At 41.3% G+C, this 21,437-nt stretch overlaps 1 protein-coding gene across 21 annotated transcripts in view; it reads right to left on the reverse strand.

The window, feature by feature from the left end:
• Positions 1–21,437, reverse strand: part of AKAP9 (A-kinase anchoring protein 9) — a 232,724-nt gene that overhangs the window by 112,952 nt on the left and 98,335 nt on the right. For all 21 annotated transcript variants that reach the window (XM_043509321.1, XM_043509325.1, XM_043509336.1 and 18 more), the window contains 6 exons: positions 19,225–19,438; positions 13,097–13,176; positions 10,187–10,325; positions 9,266–9,363; positions 2,867–2,978; positions 2,197–2,395 (listed from right to left, as the gene is read on the reverse strand). In XM_043509321.1, coding sequence (XP_043365256.1) covers positions 2,197–2,395; positions 2,867–2,978; positions 9,266–9,363; positions 10,187–10,325; positions 13,097–13,176; positions 19,225–19,438 — 842 coding nt within the window. The remainder of the gene's footprint in view (positions 1–2,196; positions 2,396–2,866; positions 2,979–9,265; positions 9,364–10,186; positions 10,326–13,096; positions 13,177–19,224; positions 19,439–21,437) is intronic.

Here is a 21,437-nt window from a genome sequence, read left to right on the forward strand (position 1 = left end):
GGGGCTGTCTGTAAGCAAGGACTGGTCTGTCTCCCAAGATCTGAGAGAGCGATGGCTCGTCCTTCAGGATAGGTTGTAGATCCTTGATGATGCGAAACCAGTTGGAGAACACTTCAATCTCTCTGGTCACTCGATCACAGACCTAAGAGTGGCTATACTTCAACAAAAAAGCTTCAAAAACAGACTCCAACGAGAGACTGCTGAATTGGAATTAATTTGCAAACTGGATACAATTAACTTAGGCTTGAATAGAGACTGGGAATGGATGAGTCATTACACAAAGTAAAACTATTTCCCCATGGTATTTCTCCCTCCCACCCCACCCCCCACTGTTCCTCTGATATTCTTGTTAACTGCTGGAATTAGCCTACCTGCTTGTCACCATGAAAGGTTTTGCTCCTTCCCCCCCCTGCTGTTGGTGATGGCTTATCTTAAGTGATCACTCTCCTTACAGTGTGTATGATAAACCCATTGTTTCATGTTCTCTGTGTGTGTGTGTATATAAATCTCTCCTCTGTTTTTTCCACCAAATGCATCCGATGAAGTGAGCTGTAGCTCACGAAAGCTTATGCTCTAATAAATTTGTTAGTCTCTAAGGTGCCACAAGTACTCCTTTTCTTTTTGTAGAATAGTGAATTCAATATCCAATAATTTCTGAGTTACCAGATACTGCTCCCTCACTTAGTTCATACTGGTTACACCAGGGGTGGTAACCTTTTAGAAGTGGTGTGCCGAGTCTTCATTTATTCACTTTAATTTAAGGTTTCGCATGCCATTAATACATTTAACGTTTTTTAGAAGGTCTCTCTCTGTAAGTCTATATATTATATAACTAAACTATTGTTGTACGTAAACAAGGTTTTAAAAATGTTTAAAAAGCTTCATTTAAAATTAAATTAAAATGCTGATCTTACGCCGCCGGCCCACTCAGCCCGCTGCCAGCCTGGGGTTCCATTCACCTAGGCCGGCAGCAGGCTAAGCGGGGACTGCGGCTGGGACCCCGGCTGACAAGGGGCAGGCAGCCAGAACCCCAGACAGGCAGTGGGCTGAGCGGGGCCGGCGGCTGGGACCCCAGACTGGCAATGGGCTGAACGGCTCAGCCCGCTGCCGCTCAGCCCAGTGCCAGTCTGGGGTTCCGTCTGCCAGCTCCTGCCAGCCAGGGTCCCGGCTGCCGGATCCGCTCAGCCCGCTGCCGGTCTGGAGTCCCGGCCCTGTCCACACAGAGTAGGTCCCTACCTTCTCTCTGGTTCTAGCCCATTCTCTTCCTCTTTCTGCACTGAGATGAGGGTGGGAGTGTGCGGAGAATAGGGCTGGGGGTGAAGGAGCAGGCTGGGGGTTGGGGTGCAGGGTCTGGCCAGGAGCTATAATGAGGGAGGGAGCTCTGGGTTGGGGCAGGAGGTTTGGGTGTGGAGCACTTACCTGGGCAGCTCCCATTTGGTGCGAGGGGTGCAGGTGGGAATGTGGGGGGTGTGTGTGTGCAGGAGCGCCCGTTTGGTGCTGAGGGTGGGAGTGGGGATGGGGGTGCAAGAATCAGAGCATGAGGTGTGGGGGGGATGGGTATGTGTGGGAGGTGCAGGAGTCAGGGCAGGGGGCTGAGGGTGTGTGAGGAGGGTGCAGGAGTCAGGGCAGGGGCACCGGAGCCAGGGCTGGGGTTGTGGGGAGGGGTGCAGGGGTGAAAGTAGAGGGCTAGGAGGTGTGGGGGGATGCAGGGCTCATGGCAGGGGACTGGAGGGGATATGCCCTGATTCCACCCCCTTCCCAAGGTCCCCGGAGCAGAGAGCACGCTGTGGCTCCGCTTTTACCTCTCCCGCTCCATTGCAAGGGCCGTCAGCTGATCGGCCGCAGGAAGGGAGAGAAGGAGAGGCAGGAACCCAGCTCGCTGGGGGAAGAGGCCGGGGGCGGGGGCAGACCTGGGCAGACAGCTTAGTGCCATTAAAAATTGGCTCGCGTGCCGTCTTTGCATGCGGATTGCCGATCCCTGGGTTACACCATTTCTTTGTAAAATACTTGATTTAAAAAAAAAGTGGTGAGTAAAAAAATGTTCATATAATTTGATGAATTTTTCATATTCTGATGTTGTTAATAAAATATAAAGCTTTGCATGCATTAGATTTTTGAAAACACTGATGTTTACAGATGGTGTTCAGTACAAAATGGTAAAAACTATAGAAAAGGAGGATAAAGATCATGGGATACCTGAAATCTTCAGGGGATTCACTGACATCCTGAAGTCTATTCTGTAAATGAACAATCTCTGTAGTGTATCTCTCGTCAGTTTCTTTCAACTGCTGCTGGAAATAGGATCGGAGATGCTCAATTTCTTGAGCATGTTGTCCTTCAAGTTGTGTTTTAAGGTTCTCCATCTCCTCCCAATGAGATGCTCTAACCATAAGATCTATAAATGGGTAATTTGAAGGGAGAAAATCAGTTAATTATGTTAATACACATAAAAAGTCTATTTGAAATAGTAAGATGGTGACTAGCAATAACACCAAAGATCTCATAAAATGTTAATGAAGGTAATTATTTTTATTGTGATAGCAGAGCAATCCTATTTTCTATAAATAACAACAATCTTGCAAAACAACACAAGAACTCTCTCTCTCTTATTAGAGGTAATATTAATAATCCCTTTAATTGCTGAAAACCAAAAAATATTACTGAACAGTTCTAGAGCAGATCAGCTGAATTTCTAAACATTCCAGCGATTTATAAGAACAAAAAGCACATGAATTCGATGACAGACTCCTCAGTACTTATGGTGTTTAACCTTGACTTATCCACAAGAAACTAATTTTGATTTAAAGCAGTTTGTTCATCTTTATGGCTATAGACATTACAAATAATTGCATATGTATCTCTTTACCAATAAGGTCCTGGGAAGGGGTCTGAAAGTCTTCTATTTTCATTTGTAGACAGTTGCTTTCCTCTTCTTTTCTATGCTCCAGTTCAACATATGATGTCTGTTGCTCTTCAACCTAGAAAAAGTACAGTAAAAACAAATGACAATTTAAATAATATTTAAATCAAGAATAGAAACTGTAACTGTCCTGAAAGCATAACACAAGTGCTAATATTTTACTTGCACCTAATCTACCATTTATATAAAATATATACACATACTCACATATGCATATTTTGCAACCTTTTTCTAAACATAACCACTGAATACATCACATTTAACCTTTTAATATATAGCAATGCAGGATACATTGTCTGTACTATTATCAAATTTTCTACTGATGGCACATCAGTAAGAAAAATGACCATTTCATCAAAATCATCGTATATTTGTATGAAAGAATACTGTGCTATTTACCCAAAGACAGTCTTAAGATCTACGGTATCCAGTATATCAAGATATGGAGGGCAGGCACACTGCAAAGATGATCTATTTGGTCTTATGGTAATAGGTGAAGTATTGCTGGTTACATATCTAGTCAAACCATCTTGTTAACAGATCCACCAAGTGGATTCATAGAGACTTTTATAAATGCTGCATGTCTCTCCCTCCTGCTTTTCAATAAAAGCAAAGTCATGCATGCAAAAAAGCTTAGAATGAACTCAGAATAAGAATTTTTACTCTATATTGAAAGCTCATGTTCTGTTTACATATAAAATATTAGCATATATAAGGTGCAGATAACAGGAATCCAAGTTAGCTTAAGGAAGAAGAAATACTTTACTACTGGTCAGATTACCCACAGACTATTCTTTTTATACTTATTTTTAAAAATATAGGACCTCACTCTTAGAGATTATTTGAAGTTTTTCTCCCTTAGAATTTAAAAATCTTTATTTAAGGCTACTGAATTTGTTCATAGGTAACAGTATAGGAAACTTATTTTCAAAACATTTAAATTTTTTTCCATTTCTTTTTAGATTTAGCTAGTTAATCTTATTTCATAATATGTTTTCCAGCCTGTGTTCTAAATAGATCAGGCCAATGCACAGCCAACATGCTGTATGCAGTCTTTGGGTGCTTCCCTGTTTTAGATGAATATATACATTTTCCACTGAATAGGGAGTCAAAGTTATAAAATAAGAAAGAAAAACCAGGATATTTGATGGGTCATTCTTTAAATAAGATTATCCGTGTAATTTTACATTATGTAATTGCTCAATTTTATACATCTACCTGTGCCTATGACCAAAATTGTAAAAAGCAAACAGCAGCAACACCCATAAAAAGTGACAACCTTCAAAATATAGTAGATTCCGCTTAATAGCCTATTAACCCTATTAATAAAAACTTTCTGTCCATGGGAATATGGAACCAATACTATGCAATGACTATAATGTTCATTGGCCTGGACATTGGCAACTGGCATGCCGGCTAGTGACAATTTTTTTGTGAAAAGAAAAGGAGTACTTGTGGCACCTTAGAGACTAACAAATTTATTTGAGCATAAGCTTTCGTGAGCTACAGCTCACTTCATCGGATGCATTTGGTGGAAAATACAGTGGGGAGATTTATATACACACACAGAGAACATGAAACAATGGGTTTTATCATACACACTGTAAGGAGAGTGATCACTTAAGATGAGCCATCACCAGCAGCGGGGGCAGGGGAAGAGGAGGAAAACATTTCATGGTGACAAGCAAGGTAGGCCACTTCCAGCAGTTAACAAGAACATTTGAGGAAAGGTGGGAGGTGGGGAGGGGGAGAAATAACATGGGGAAATAGTTTTACTATTTCACAAGTACTCACAAGTACAAGTACAAAGTATTGCCACAAGTACTCCTTTTCTTTTTGAGAATACAGACTAACACGGCTGCTACTCTGAAACCTGTCATTATGCAAGGCACTGAATTTAGCCGTATAGAGTGGAAATCTATCAACTTCATGAAAAAACTCATACAGATACAGACAGACATCATCTTCCTTTCCAAATGCAAACAGATGGACATCATACCGAAAGGACTGAAGGTAAAAAATCCATTACAATCTACATACCACACAGACTATGCTGACAGCTTGTGCCACACACTCTCAAAGAAACTGCGGAACCACCTCATCGACATCCTCTACAGCAAACAGGGAAACATTAAGAATGAGCTCTCCAAACTGGATACTCTCATAAAGAACCAACCTTCCATACAAACTTCCTCGTGGCTGGACTTTACAAAAACTAGACAAGCCATTTATAACACACACTTTGCTTCTCTACAAAAGAAAAAGGACACTAAACTATTTAAACTACTACATGCCACAAGGGGCCACCACAGTGGTTCCCGTAACCCACCCAGCAATATTGTTAATCTATCCAACTATACTCAACCCAGCAGAAGAATCTGTCCTATCTCGGGGCCTCTCCTTTTGCCCCTCCACCCCCATGAACATAATACAGTTCTGTGGTGGCCTAGAATCCTACTTTCGACGTCTCTGACTCAAGGAATATTTCCAACACACCTCTGAACAACATATTAACCCACAGAGACCTTCCTACCAACACTACAAAAAGAAGGATTCTGGGTGGACTCCTCCTGAAGGTCGAAACAGCAGACTGAACTTCTACATATTGTGCTTCCGCCGACGTGCACGGGCTGAAATTGTGGAAAAGCAGCATCACTTGCCCCATAACCTCAGCCGTGCAGAACACAATGGCATCCACAGCCTCAGAAACAACTCTGACATCATAATCAAAAAGACTGAGGTGCTATCGTCATCATGAATAGGTCGGAATATGAACAAGAGGCTACTAGGCAGCTCTCCAACACCACTTTCTACAAGCCATTACCCTCTGATCCCACTGAGAGTTACCAAAAGAAACTACAGCATTTGCTCAAGAAAATCCCTGAAAAAGCACAAGAACAAATCTGCACAGACACACCCCTAGAACCCCGAACTGGGGTATTCTATCTGCTACCCAAGATCCATAATCCTGGACGCCCCATCATCTCAGGCATTGGCACCCTGACAGCAGGATTGTCTGGCTATGTAGACTCCCTCCTCAGGCCCTACGTTACCAGCACTACCAGGTATCTTCGAGACACCACTGACTTCCTGAGGAAACTACAATCCATTGGTGATCTTCCTAAAAACACCATCCTAGCCACTATGGATGTAGAAGCCCTCTGCACCAACATTCCACACAAAGATGGACTACAAGCCGTCAAGAACAGTATCCCCAATAATGTCACGGCTAACCTGGTGGCTGAACTTTGTGACTTTGTCCTCACCCATAACTATTTCACATTTGGGGACAATGTACAACTTCAAATCAGCGGCACTGCGATGGGTATCCACATGGCCCCACAGTATGACAACATTTTTATGGCTGACTTAGAACAACGCTTCCTCAGCTCTCGTCCCCTAATGCCCCATCTCTACTTACACTACATTGATGCCATCTTCATCATCTGGACCCATGGAAAAGAAGCCCTTGAGGAATTCCACCATGATTTCAACAATTTCCATCCCACCATCAACCTCAGCCTGGACCAGTCACACAAGAGATCCATTTCCTGGACACTACTGTGCTAATACGCGACGGTCACATAAACACCACCCTATATCGGAAACCTACTGACCGCTATTCCTACCTACATGCCTCTAGCTTTCATCCAGATCATACCACATGATCCATTGTCTACAGCCAAGCTCTACGATATAACCGCATTTGCTCCAACCCCTCAGACAGAGAAAAACACCTACAAGATCTCTATCATGCATTCCTACAACTACAATACCCACCTGCTGAAGTGAAGAAACTGATTGACAGAGCCAGAAGAGTACCCAGAAGTCACCTACTACAGGACAGGCCCAACAAAGAAAATAACAGAACGTCACTTGCCATCACCTTCAGCCCCCAACTAAAACCTCCCAAAGCATCATCAAGGATCTACAACCTATCCTGAAGGACGACCCATCACTCTCACAGATCTTGGGAGACAGGCCAGTCCTTGCTTACAGACAGCCCCCCAATCTGAAGCAAATACTCACCAGCAACCACACACCACGCAACAGAACCACTAACCCAGGAACCTATCCTTGCAACAAAGCCCGTTGCCGACTCTGTCCATATATCTATTAGGGGACACCATCATAGGGCCTAATCACATCAGTCACACTATCAGAAGCTCGTTCACCTGCACATCTACCAATGTGATATATGCCATCATGTGCCAGCAATGCCCCTGTCATGTACATTGGTCAAACTGGACAGTCTCTACGTAAAAGAATAAATGGACACAAATCAGACGTCAAGAATTATAACATTCAAAAACCAGTTGGAGAACACTTCAATCTCTCCAGTCACTCGATTACAGACCTGAGGGTGGCTATCCTTCAACAAAAAAACTTCAAAAACAGACTCCAATGAGAGACTGCTGAATTGGAATTAATTTGCAAACTGGATACAATTAACTTAGGCTTGAATAAAGACTTGGAATGGATGAGTCATTACACAAAGTAAAACTATTTCCCCATGTTATTTCTCCCCCCCACCCCATCCCCCACTGTTCCTCAGATGTTCTTGTTAACTGCTGGAAATGGCCTACCTTGCTTGTCACCATGAAAGATTTTCCTCCTCCCCTCCCCCCCCCCGCTGCTGGTGATGGCTCATCTTAAGTGATCACTCTCCTTACAGCGTGTATGATAAAACCCATTGTTTCATGTTCTCTGTTTGTGTATATAAATCTCCCCTCTGTATTTTCCACCAAATGCATCCGATGAAGTGAGCTGTAGCTCACGAAAGCTTATGCTCTAATAAATTTGTTAGTCTCTAAGGTGCCACAAGTACTCCTTTTCTTTTTGCGAATACAGACTAACATGGCTGCTACTCTGAAACCTGTCAATTTTTTTGTGGAAAGCCTTGGCCGCAGGCAGGTTTGTGGGGCTGCAGTGAGGGACAGAAGCAATGGGACATGCAGAACCCAGGCCCCAGGGTAGGCTGCAGGCAAGGCAGCGGCAGGGAATGGGGCTGCTGGTGGTGCAAAGGCTGCAAAGTATTTGTTCTCCCCTGTACTCTCCATGTTGCGTCCTGCCCTTGAGGACTGGGTTCAACACATTCCAGAGCCCCTGGCTCTTGTGGAAAGTCCCGGCCACAGGCAGGTTTGCAGGGCTGTAGCCAGCGAAGGTAGCACTGGGATGCATTGAGCCTGGGGTCCTGGTGCCAGGGGAGGATGCAGCCTGGAAAGCGCAAGGAGAGGTACCTCGAGCCTGTGAGCTTCCTTCTCTAGCTGCAGCCTTGCAGAACTGCCTCTCTCTTATTGACAACTGCAGGTTAATAGCAAATTTTGGCCAACTGCTGAGGGGTTGTTAGTAAGCGGAATCTATTGTATATACTAAAAATGACTGAGCTATAAATCATGACTGAACTATATTTATTTTCCTCACATTTCTCAGGACCAGACTTGGTTAAGTACTTGTTTTAGGAACCATATGTATGACATTAATTAAACAATAACACATTAATTACAAATTAATTACAAATTTTAACAAAACTACTTTCTTCGGGAAGGACAATTAGTACATAATTTTCAAGAAAATGTAAAAAATAGCACAAAACCTGACATTTGGTGGCTCCATATCAAACAGCAGGACAAGATTAGAAATGAGGATATTTGAAGCCAAACCCAGCATCCACCTCCATCAGCACTACTTTGGTTTTGGTGGCTTTCTTGGTATGGACATATTAGAATGGAAGAACAATGAATTCTGAAGCAAGTTTATCAAGAAATGGCAGTACATGGCTGAAGATTACGGGGGGCAGCAAAAGCTTTGATGGTCAGATTAAAATTGCTAATGATGGACATAAACTGAACATTCAGCCAGGCCACCTTAAGGACCAAGTCTGAGAATAATTCAGATTGCACTCCATCTGCAAGGAGGCCATGTCCCATTGGGATATACCAAGATGATGATAAAAATATCTTGTAAAATCATCTTGAAACATTATAAGAATGTTAGTGTAACTTTTTTCACCAAGAATCCCAACTGAGTATTACATGACATAAAACATCACATTTAAGAGGGTTTTCCATTTAATTTTGAAAAGTTCATTTCCCCCTCTTAGATCCAGGTACATTACACAGTCATTAAATCATCTTTTTATAAGGCCTTAATTCTGCAAAAACTTGCACATGCGCTTCATTTTATGCATGAAATAAATGGGCCAAGTGAAGTTTACGTGCACAAATTTAAATATGGACGTGTTTGCAGGATTGGGACTTAATAAACAAGGAATAGATGGAATCCACAACCAGCATCTGGTTTGCATTTCCACTTTATAATCATATGGAATTGTAAATAGTTTACCTTTTTAAAGTCCCTCATAAACTGTGTATGAAGTGCCATCAGCCTGTTGTATTCTTCCATTATCTTGCTCAGAAGAATTTGCATACTTTCTTGCAAGGCTAAATTACAAAGAGAGTTGGTGACATTTTCATCAAATTCACAGTTACTGCATCATTACATATTGTACTTTTAATTTATCAACTTGCTCACAAATTCTTAACTGAAGAGGATTATTACTATTACCGTTATACTACTCCATTATTGTAAATGGGAGAGAGCTGTACAAATTTTTATGCATTAGTATTCGTGTGTTTGTTTATAATTTATGGTAGAACTGCTTAGCTTCTCCTGTTGTATGAGCAGAAAAATCAATCTCCTCACATTATCTATCTGAAACTTCCACTACAATAAGTACTGCACAGGATGGCACTCAAAAAATAAAAGTGATTCAGAATATTGAGGCATCTTGAATACTGATTAATTGGTGATGTAAATAAGCAACTGAATCATATGCAGAAATAAAAGGGGTATATAAAAATGGTTGAGCTGACATATTAATACTGAGTGCAGATCAGTGATCTCCAAACTGTGGAGCACGCCCCCTAGGGGGGCATGGAGGAACGTCGGGGGGGCGCAATGGGGAGGGGAGGGAGCGCCAGCATGACCTCTCTGGTCCTATCCCCGACCGCAGTTGCGGCCTCAGCTCTGCTTCCGGCTCAGCCACTGGCCCGTGCCCCCCGCTCTCAGCCACAGCTCTGCCCCCAGCCACGGCCCAGCTGCGACTCCACTTCCGGCCCAGAGGGGCATTGACATATTTTATTACTGGTAAGGGGGGGTGAGAGAGGAAAAATTTGGGCACCACTGCCTTAGATTATTATTTATAAATACCAGCATATTAATATAGTGTTGTCAGCAATATCTAAAAGTTACTATACGTGTTACCTTGAGCTTGAATTCTGTGCGTTGGTAATTCTATGTCAGGTTCTTTTCTCTCAACAGTAGGAACATGGAAAATGTCTTGTTCCCCAGGACTAACTTTGATAGGAGTTGAGTGTTGTTCACTCTGAACACTGCAGAGAAGCTATATGACAAACAAACAAAAGTATCAAAAAGAAATAAAGATAGTTCAGGCTACAGCAGATTATTTATTACTATATTAAAGACAATAGGCAGAGGAAACAAAATAGAAAAATAGCATCCATAAAGCAGTATCTTTGGGGTAGTAACTTCCATGGAAATAGTTGTATTTGTCTGTTTGCAAAGTTTTCAGATGATAAATGACACTTCATATTTTGCATTTATAAAAAACAGTGGGAAGGGGGTGGTTCAGAAAAAAAATATTGCCTTAGCACTGAAACTGACACTGTCAAGTCTTTTATGTCTTGTAAAATTAGCCCTACACTGTAGTGGCTCACAGGTCAATGCATATTGCACCATACCTTCACTTTGACTTCCTGCTCCTTTGCTGGTGAGAACTATCCTGTATTGTAGAATACAATCTACGAGAATCCTATAAAAGTGTTTCTAAGATTTTTGAAGAAGTCATTATCCAATCTATACCAAGAATACATCAGACTGGCAAAAACAAAGGGGATGACGTGAAATGCATGTAAACACAAATGAAAAGAATACTTCAAATTCATTGGTGCTAGATTGTCCAGGATGTATGGCATTTTAACAATGAGATAGCTGAAGGAAAAAAAAGATTTATCCATACAGCACCTGAAAGCGTGGCTATACTCTGAAAAAAATGACTACAGAAATAGCAGTGCAGGGTTCACCCATACAAACTCAACCTGGAAACTTAAAGTAAAGCTGTGTACTTTTTGGATTAACACCACTAATACTAAAACATCTGTAGTTGGAATTTAGATAACAGTTCCCTTGATGGTGTGTGTAAGTCATAATGCAATCCAGTTCAATCTCTCTCTATATTTGTTCTCTAGTACTACTGTAGCATGAATACAATTCAATAAAAACTGGTTTTAGTCAGGGAAGTAATTCTGCCTAACTTCATACGGGGAGGAGTTTTTTGTACTAAGAAGTGTCATTATCTCTTATTTTGACCATAAATCACTTGAATGTCCTATACAGAATCATTTAAAATGTATAACAATGCCCACAATTTGAATAGGTACTCCCAAAAGAGAAAGAAGACATGTTCTCAGTTCAGAGGAGATAAACTAGATTAGACATTATGTAAAGAGGTGGTCACAGGACAGAAGGCAGGAGTAAGGAGAGGGGGAATACAAGGGTAATATCTATACAATTATGTGATTACTCTGCTAGAGCTAGCATATGGACTCAAAGTAAAGAAGTAGGGCTTGGTTTTTTTCCCCTTATATTCAAAATAAGTATCTAACTTGGCCAGTTTCATGTAAATTGGCCAGTTTTGGATGGCAGAAGATAACGTACGTACATCTTTGAATTTTTTTAATATCACAAGTTTGGTGATAAAGGTAACTATGTTGACACAATAGACTTCTGAAAAGCATTTGACATAGTCTGCATGACACTATGATAAAAAAAGTAGCACTGACAAAAATCAATGCAGCCTATATTAAACAGATTAAAAACTGCTCACCTGAGAAACAACAGAAAAGTAACTATAAATCATAGAATCATATGGGGAAATCATGATTTTGGGTGTGTCTATAGTGGGTCTTGCAGAAATCTGTTCTCAGCCCAATGCTATTCAACATCTTTAGATATGATTTGAAAGAAAATACATATCATTCCTGGTAAAATTTGCAGATGACATAAAAATTGGTGAAATGGTAAATAATGCTGGGAATAGGTCAGTCACAGAGGCTGACCTGCATTTCTTGGTCAGATGGGCTCATTTGAGCAACATGTGTTTTAACATTACCAAATGCAAGGTCATATTTAGGAACAAAAAAAATGTAGGTCAGATTTATAAGATGGGGGACTATATCCTGTAAAACTCTGTAAAGCAAATGGGAGTCATGGTTGATAATCCTCTGAACAGGGATTCCCAGTGCGATGCTCTAACTACTAGGCCTACAGTTTTTGAACGTATAAGCAGTGGACTACCAAGAAAGAGAAGGAAGGTGGTATTAACTTCGCATATAGCATTAGTAAGACCATTACTGGAATACTGTGTCCAGTTCTAGTGTCCACACTCCAAAAAGAATGTTGAAAAATTGGAAAGATTTCAGAAAAGAATTACAAGAATGACCTGAATTATGGAAAACATGCCATAAGTGAAAGACTAAACAATCTCAGTGTATTTAGGTTATGTAAAAGAATGTTAAGAGGTGACTTAGCACCTAAATAGGGAAGATATTCCTGATAATAGAAGACTCTTTAATCTAGCAGAAAAAAGCAAAACAGTTAACCATTGGAACAATTTATCAAGGGAAAAGGTGGATGCTCCATCACTTGAAGTCTAAAATCAAGACTAAAAGATATGCTATAACTCAAACAGAAGTTATGGTCTTGATGCAAAAATTACTGGGTAAAGTACTTTGGCCTGTGTTTTGCAGGAAGTCAGACTAATTAATCATAGTGGTCCCTTCTGGCATTAAAATCTACGAATCTATGATTTTTGGCGATTTACAGAGGTTTACAGAAAGGAGGCAAGATTTCTAAAGCACTATATACAGAACATTGTGGGGAAAAATACAGGAGCTGAGGAAATACATGAAGGAAGGAAAAATGTTCTGGTTTCTCAGTCTGAAACTGAAGGATTACTGGGAGAGAAAAATGCTCTGATGAAAATTTGTTAGGGATGGTGAGAAGAATTAAGAAGAAATAATTCTATCAATACATAAACAGTTCTTGATTTTCAAAATTCCTATGTAAAAAAATGTTTCTTTGACAAAGTCTTACCTGTGTGAGCCTAAAGCATTCCTCAGACACTGCCTTGCTTAGCTTTTCTATAAGCACCACTGTAGATTTGCCTTCATCATCTATTAATACAGATTATTAATATTATTAACTTATTTATTGTAGCATGCACTAGATGTCACACGCTTTTCAAATAGACAAGAAGGCACAGCCCTAACGAGTTCACAATGTGAACGGACAGAGACAAATAAACAGAAATTGAGGGAATGGGAAAGAAGATGTTGCTTACCTTAGAATCATAGAATCATAGAATATCAGGGTTGGAAGGGACCCCAGAAGGTCATCTAGTCCAACCCCCTGCTCAAAGCAGGACCAAGTCCCAGTTAAATCATCCCAGCCAGGGCTTTGTCAAGCCTGACCTTAAAAACCTCTAAGGAAGGAGATTCTACCACCTCCCTAGGTAACGCATTCCAGTGTTTCACCACCCTCTTAGTGAAAAAGTTTTTCCTAATATCCAATCTAAACCTCCCCCATTGCAACTTGAGACCATTACTCCTCGTTCTGTCATCTGCTACCATTGAGAACAGTCTAGAGCCATCCTCTTTGAAACCCCCTTTCAGGTAGTTGAAAGCAGCTATCAAATCCCCCCTCATTCTTCTCTTCTGCAGACTAAACAATCCCAGCTCCCTCAGCCTCTCCTCATAAGTCATGTGCTCTAGACCCCTAATCATTTTCGTTGCCCTTCGTTGTACTCTTTCCAATTTATCCACATCCTTCCTGTAGTGTGGGGCCCAAAACTGGACACAGTACTCCAGATGAGGCCTCACCAGTGTCGAATAGAGGGGAACGATCACGTCCCTCGATCTGCTCGCTATGCCCCTACTTATACATCCCAAAATGCCATTGGCCTTCTTGGCAACAAGGGCACACTGCTGACTCATATCCAGCTTCTCGTCCACTGTCACCCCTAGGTCCTTTTCCGCAGAACTGCTGCCGAGCCATTCGGTCCCTAGTCTGTAGCGGTGCATTGGATTCTTCCATCCTAAGTGCAGGACCCTGCACTTATCCTTATTGAACCTCATTAGATTTCTTTTGGCCCAATCCTCCAATTTGTCTAGGTCCTTCTGTATCCTATCCCTCCCCTCCAGCGTATCTACCACTCCTCCCAGTTTAGTATCATCCGCAAATTTGCTGAGAGTGCAATCCACACCATCCTCCAGATCATTTATGAAGATATTGAACAAAACGGGCCCCAGGACCGACCCCTGGGGCACTCCACTTGACACCGGCTGCCAACTAGACATGGAGCCATTGATCACTACCCGTTGAGCCCGACAATCTAGCCAGCTTTCTACCCACCTTATAGTGCATTCATCCAGCCCATACTTCCTTAACTTGCTGACAAGAATGCTGTGGGAGACCGTGTCAAAAGCTTTGCTAAAGTCAAGAAACAATACATCCATTGCTTTCCCTTCATCCACAGAACCAGTAATCTCATCATAAAAGGCGATTAGATTAGTCAGGCATGACCTTCCCTTGGTGAATCCATGCTGACTGTTCCTGATCACTTTCCTCTCCTCTAAGTGCTTCAGGATTGATTCTTTGAGGACCTGCTCCATGATTTTTCCAGGGACTGAGGTGAGGCTGACCGGCCTGTAGTTCCCAGGATCCTCCTTCTTCCCTTGTAGAATAACTGCAGTTCTTCTAGATATTTGACCCTAGGTGGTCCACTTCAGGTGTGCATGTGCCCCATGAGCTCATGATGGAAGATGTTTGGTAGCAGCTCCTGTTTGGTCACACATGCGCCCTAGCTACCCTCGTGCCCCTTACTAAGGGCAGTGTCAGATGAACTACCCTCAGTTCCTTCTGTATCACAAAGTACAATGAAAACAAGACTCCGAAAAAGAAGGAAAGGGGGGCAAGTAGCGAGGCACTCACAGGACAAAAATCTTGAAGGACCCCAATTACTGTACAAGTATCCTCTCCTTTGAGTAATGTCCCTATGGGTGCACCACTTCAAGTGACTCCTGAGCTGCATTCCTTAAAGGAGATAGGTACTGAGGAATCTAGTCTCAGGCTTTTGTAGAACTGCAGTACCAAAGGCAGTGTCTGCCCTAGAGGTATGTATTTGGGCATAATTTAGAGAAAGTGAGAGCCAAAGACCATGTGGCAGTTTTGCAGATTTCTGCAATGCGTGCAGTTAGGAGCAAGGCAATGGAAGTCTATTGCAATTTGGTGGAATGGGCATAGGAGGGAGCTGAACCTTAACAGCCTTTTAACAGGTGTCCTGCTGGAAACCCACTTGAATAGTCTCTGGATTGAAACGGGAGCCACTTTAATTCTGTCCATAAGAGACAAATAGTCTTGGGGAGACTCTCAAGTAGTGGTTTTCAAACTATGGGGCGCGCCTCCCTTGAGTGAGGCGAGAGCTGTGGTTTTTTCGTTTGCTTGTTTTGTTTTGTTTTTTTAAAAAAGAAAGGAGTTTTGGCTGTCAGCCCCAAGTGGCCAGGGCTTGTGAAGAAGAAGGGACAGGACTTCTTGCCCCTGCAGATGTTCATGAGATGTCTCTGAAAAAGGACAGGGAAAAAGCAGATGCATAGACATGAGCCTAATGTTATTACCACCAAAACCATCTCTCGCAAGTAATCTGCTCCCATTAGGTACAAAAATAGGAGTGATCATCTCCAAAAGGAGGGGGATGGTAGGTGGGAGGCAGGATGATCCAACTGTAAATCCAGATAATGGGATTGTTCAAGGCCCTCGATGAAGGTACAGTATCAGAATGAATCCTTGGATGATGAAGATGACTATGCTGCGACAATCACGATGACTGATCTTTTTCCCTTCTGGAACCTAAGTTTTTCCTGGAAGGTTCTGAAGGTCTATGGTAAGTTAGAAAGTGAGATCTTTGATCTGTCTGTGACCTGCTGAATCTCCTTTTATTTGCAAGTGTATAAATCCTTAGTGCATGGAGAGTAGCTCTTAAATCCTTTAGGGAATGCAAGGACTCATCCATGGATTCACTGGATAGCCTAGAGGTTCCTGATGATTATAGCCAGGATGCATGTCACATGACAACTGCTGTAGAGATGGAGTGGGCTGCTGTTATCAGCTGCATCAAGAGAAGCCTGAAAAGAAGTTCTTGCCAGGAGCTGACCTTCAGCGATGGTGGCCTGAATTGCTCTTAGTGTTCCAAAGGCAAATATTCAATAAAGTAATCAAACTTTGAATAATTTATGTGGTTGTATTTTGCAACAAGCAATTGGTAGCTGGCAATCCTGAATTGCTGGAGGTAGATGAGTAACTCTTACGACCCAAGAGGTCCAACAATTTTTGTTCCTTGTCATGCAGGATGGTTTTGCCATGGTGTGGCCTATTATGCTCGTTCACTGCATCCACCACAAAGGAGGTGGGTACCATGTGCATGGACAAAAATTCTGAGCCTCTAGCAGGGACATAATTTTTTTTTATCTGTCCTCTTACAAGTTGGAGATATTGTGGCCAGGCTTTGCCAAATCATCTTGGCCAGTTGAAGTGAAGTCTTATTTACGGGCACAGCTACCTGGATGGAGGAAGCAGTGTGTAGGATGTCCAAGAGTCTATGCTAGATCTCCTGTATCCCTTCTGAGGGGATTTGAAGAGTGTCAGCATGAGGTCTTGAAACTGATTAAAGTCATTCACATGTGATCGGAGGCAGGGGGACATGACTGCTTCATCAGGAGAGAAGGAAGAGATATTTGACCATCAGCTATTTTCTCATGCTCCTCAAAAGGATTCCTCCTGCAGTAGAGAATGAGGTAAAGGAATGGGAGAGACAGGAAATGGGTACTTTTGAGGTTCAGCATGGGGGTAGCTGGATGCTCTGCAAAACTGCTGTTGAAAAGCAGCCCATGGATTCCAGAATGGTCACTGAGGGGGGCAAGAAGGAAAGGCAACAGATACCCAAGATAGGTCAGACCAAGAAATATGTTAGATACTCGAGCCTGTTTGTGTCTTGGGGTCTTCTCCGAATAGACTTCAGGGGAGGTTGGTTTAGGTTGGTAGTCAAATAAGCCTTGGACAGAGAGATGAGAGTCAAAGCTGCTTTCATTCCCATAATGAATGGGGAATGCAGACAATAATGCAACTGCAGGTTGTCCATCCATTCCAGTGGGTACCACGGAACCAGTCGGTACAGAGAGGAGTGAAATACTGATGGTAGGTGAGACTGTGGTACCCAGAGTCTTCTCAGATCTGTAAGCAAGGGGGATTCAGGTTAATTGGATAGAAACAGGTCCCTAGAAAAGCTGCAGTACCGGGTGAATCTGTGTGGAAACCTGGCAGGGCTTGGCAGTAGAATCTAGTGGTACTGAGGATGATGCAGGGTGCAAGAATAACAATCGACCAGATTGTACTGTCGATTTGGGTACGATACACAGTGAGGAAAAAGTGGAGGCCATAGACATTACTGTCTTCCTAGCTGTATAATCTTTAGAGTTTCTAGCATCTTGACTGTGCTTGGATGGTACTGGGGCAGGCTTTAACAGTGATCAATGGGTACTGTGGGACTTAGAAATACCCAAAGCCTTCAGCATGGATGGACCTTTGGTACCAGGAATGCTTGAAGCCTTGGCAGTATCCTTGCTTGGGACACAAGGTCTCCGACACAACAGGGCTCTTAGCACCAACTTATTTTTGAGATTTGAAGCTCCTCTTGCTAGATGACTTGGTGCTTTCTCCTGCCAGTCTCTCCTGTGAAGGTCTTATGGGTCATCAAGCTGCAGAGGTCAACTATGGTCACTGGAAGACTGGTGTACCAGGGAGTAGAGGGCAGGTGGTATCAAGCCCTGGGTCTGATGCAGGTCAGAGGAAGTCTCCATCATGAGGAGCCTCAGCTTTATTTCCCTGTTCTCTCTATATTTACTTTTGAGCCCTGAGCAAATCTCATATTTAGAAGGAATGTGAGGGTCCCTTATACCATGGCTAGAGCAAGGGTGACCATCACTAACTGGGAAGGGTCCCAACAAGTGACACAATGTTTAAATCCAAGGGAACCAGGCATAGCCTGAGGATTTAAGATTCCCTCAAAGGAGAACCTTTGAGGAGAGGAAACCCTTGAGGATGGGTAAGTGAAAGGTCTCTAAAATAAAACACTGAACTAAACTAGTAAAACTAAATACTATATTAAAACTAAACTAAACTATTCCAAAGGGTAAACGAGATAGAAGCAGCTTCACTAGACACTTTGTCTCAGGCCAACATGGTTGGGAAAGAACTGAGGGCAGTGCATCAACAATGCACTATATATCCTTGGTACGAGGCATGAGGATAGCAAGTGTGCATGTGTGGACCAAACAGGCACTGCTACCAAAAGTCTCCAAAGGTGCATGGAGCACATGCTCACCTGAAGAGGATCACCCATAGGGACATTACTCAAAGAAGAACATATACTTTTTTCTTAATATTCATGTCAGCTAGATTTAGTCAGCATGACAGAAATGGGTCCTTAAGAGGGACTTAAATATGGTGTGGTATGTCAATAAGTTCAGGAAGTTCATACCATATAGGGGGAAGCATGTTAGAAAGCACAGAAGCGACTGACAAATAAGCAGTCAATGGAGGAGCCATGGGGGGATAGCAACATGAAGTGAGACACACTCAGATAAGAAGGAAGGGCAGAGTTATGCAGAGCTTTGAAGGTGGTGATAAACAAGTTTGAATAGTGTATAAGGAGCCAATGGAGGGAATCAAGGAGGAGAATGATATAATCAAGTCAACGGACAAACAAGGTATTGTGTTACTACCTTTAACTAGTATGATTTCAATATGGAATACGCACCTAAACATTTTTTAATGTAACCCTCTAAAATGATTGCTCTAAGACAAATAGCAAAAAATAAATTTGAATACAACCATCTATAAATAAATATAATCATAATAAAAGTGATAGCTTACATAAGATTTTTCAAAATTATGTTGAATAATACACAGTGTGTACTACATAATGGGCTTCTTGTAACTTTACAATAATTTGAGTTAAAACATTTAAATATAAAAAAGGAAATATTGGATAGAAGAAACTATTTTGTTAGACAACTGAAGAAAAAATTCTCTCCAACTTTTCTGGTCACATGCTCTCTTTTAAAGAAATATTTTTACACAGAGAACTTCTATCATTTTCAACAATATACCTGCTTGTTGACCTTTCAAGGTCTGGAGCTCTAGTTGATACATTTTCTTAAGCTCATTCATCTCTTGTGCATGACTGCAGATGAGCTCCTCTTTAAGGCTGCAGAGTGCATTCTCTTTTTCAGCTTTCAAGTACCCAAGGACCTGTTCCACATGAGCTGAATAAACCAGAGAGAGACAAATGCGCTGGGCCTCCATCTGTAGCCGTAAATCAGTCTTTGAATGGAAATACACATATTACAAAGAATTAAAAATAAGGAAGCAAGAAAGTCCAAATTTTCTGTATTTCATTACAGCTGCTAATTTCAGACAATAATAATTTTAAACATGTGCACCTGACACCTAAACATAATATTAACATTTAAATATTTGTTAACCATTATCTAGTTTTTATTTGCAGTCATAAACCAAATCTGTACAATAATTACGAGATTTCCTAAATTCAAATTATAACTGCACATTCTTGCTCTTGTGATTCAGTAATGCAAAGCATTACAAACCATATTTTCCTTTGAAAATCATTATTAACTAGTGAACTGATATGAAGTTCAATGGGCATGTGCCGAGACCACGATGGCTGCAGGACAGTTTTCAAGAAAATTTTCAGGGGAATGACAAGTCAGCTAAAGTAGTCTGGAGAGAAGTTTGACTTGGAGTAGAAGCACAGTCCCAAATTTATTCAGTGAGTAGATTAAAGGACTGAGTTCTTAGTTTAAACGCGCAGCAGTCCCTTCACAAAGGAAGTGAATACCAAATCATGCTGTATGCTTGACGGGAAAGGCAAGAAATAGCATCAATTCTCAAGCCAGTGAGATAGTCAGGGACCTGTTTATCATTTACATATCAAATTATATTTTGTAAATTTTGATACTTAGGTAATTTCTCTTATTATTTCAAGCCTTGTTTTATTTTTCTTCTCTATTTTTCTACATTAGCACACAGTGCACTGAAATTAGCATTGGATTCTATGGCCCAGGTCTTTGGCTAAGGCTCAGAAGCATACATCACAACTGAGGAAGGGCAAGTTAAAATTTAGCCTGATATCCACTTTGGTAATAAATGCCATGGGGACTCTTAATAGTAGACTGTTTCAAAACTGTCAAGAAATACATATGAGAACCTAAAACAACCTGTACTTGTGGCACCTTAGAGACTAACAAATTTATTAGAGCATAAGCTTTCGTGAGCTACAGCTCACTTCATCGGATGCTGTAGCTCACGAAAGCTTATGCTCTAATAAATTTGTTAGTCTCTAAGGTGCCACAAGTACTCCTTTTCTTTTTGCGAATACAGACTAACACGGCTGCTACTCTGAAACCTGTAAAACAACCTGGTAGAGGACTAAGTCTAAGGCATTGGTGCCTATGAAAAACCTAACTTTTGCTACAATATTTATTGAATCATTGCATGTAGATTTAAGGCCAGATTTTTGGTGCCAGTCTCTGTTTAAATATTAGCAAAATATCTAACTAAATTGTTTACACTCACAAGCTAGTAGAGATAATACTGTTTGTATTTGTATCTGCAATTCAGCATGGATACAAAAATGCAGGCCTAATTGCACCTCCAAAAATGGAGGTTAGGTGGAGGCCCAACTGGCTTTTAATATCTTCTGACAGTTTATTCACCTTCCATTTCTCCACTTCTCATCCAGAAAAATTAAATTGAGAGAACATTAATATAGTGGCAGTGGGTTGAGAAAGATTCTACTTTTTGTTTTGCAAGTTTAATCGAACATAATTAGTGAGAAAATATAGTGAATTGTCTGCATTCCTTCCTATTTTTTGTTTGAGTGGTTGTACTGTAGAGCCGGAGAACTAATCATAAACAAGGTAGAAGTGTCTTGGAAAAAATAACCAACTCTTTCCTGACCTCTCCAACAAAAATCTAGAGTCATTAAAACTTTTACTTTCTTTGAATAAGATAGGATATTACAATTGTATTGAAGACAAAATGCAATAATTAGGTTTTGCTTCATAATATTTTAACTGATGGCAAAGAATTTACCAAAACTTAAAGTTTAATTTTAGTTAAAATATTAAATTTAGTGAAAGCAAAAAATATTCATTTCTTTTGATCTGTTCATACATCCATTAAAAAGGAAACCCTTCACACACTCCTTGAGAATTCTTAAACATACAGCTATGAAACATATCACTCCTATGACCGCCCACCCTTAACCACTAATCAACATATCCACAACAAACAAGCCCAG

This window comes from Dermochelys coriacea, chromosome 2, assembly GCF_009764565.3.
Source record: "Dermochelys coriacea isolate rDerCor1 chromosome 2, rDerCor1.pri.v4, whole genome shotgun sequence".
Classification (NCBI taxonomy): Eukaryota; Metazoa; Chordata; order Testudines; family Dermochelyidae; genus Dermochelys; species Dermochelys coriacea.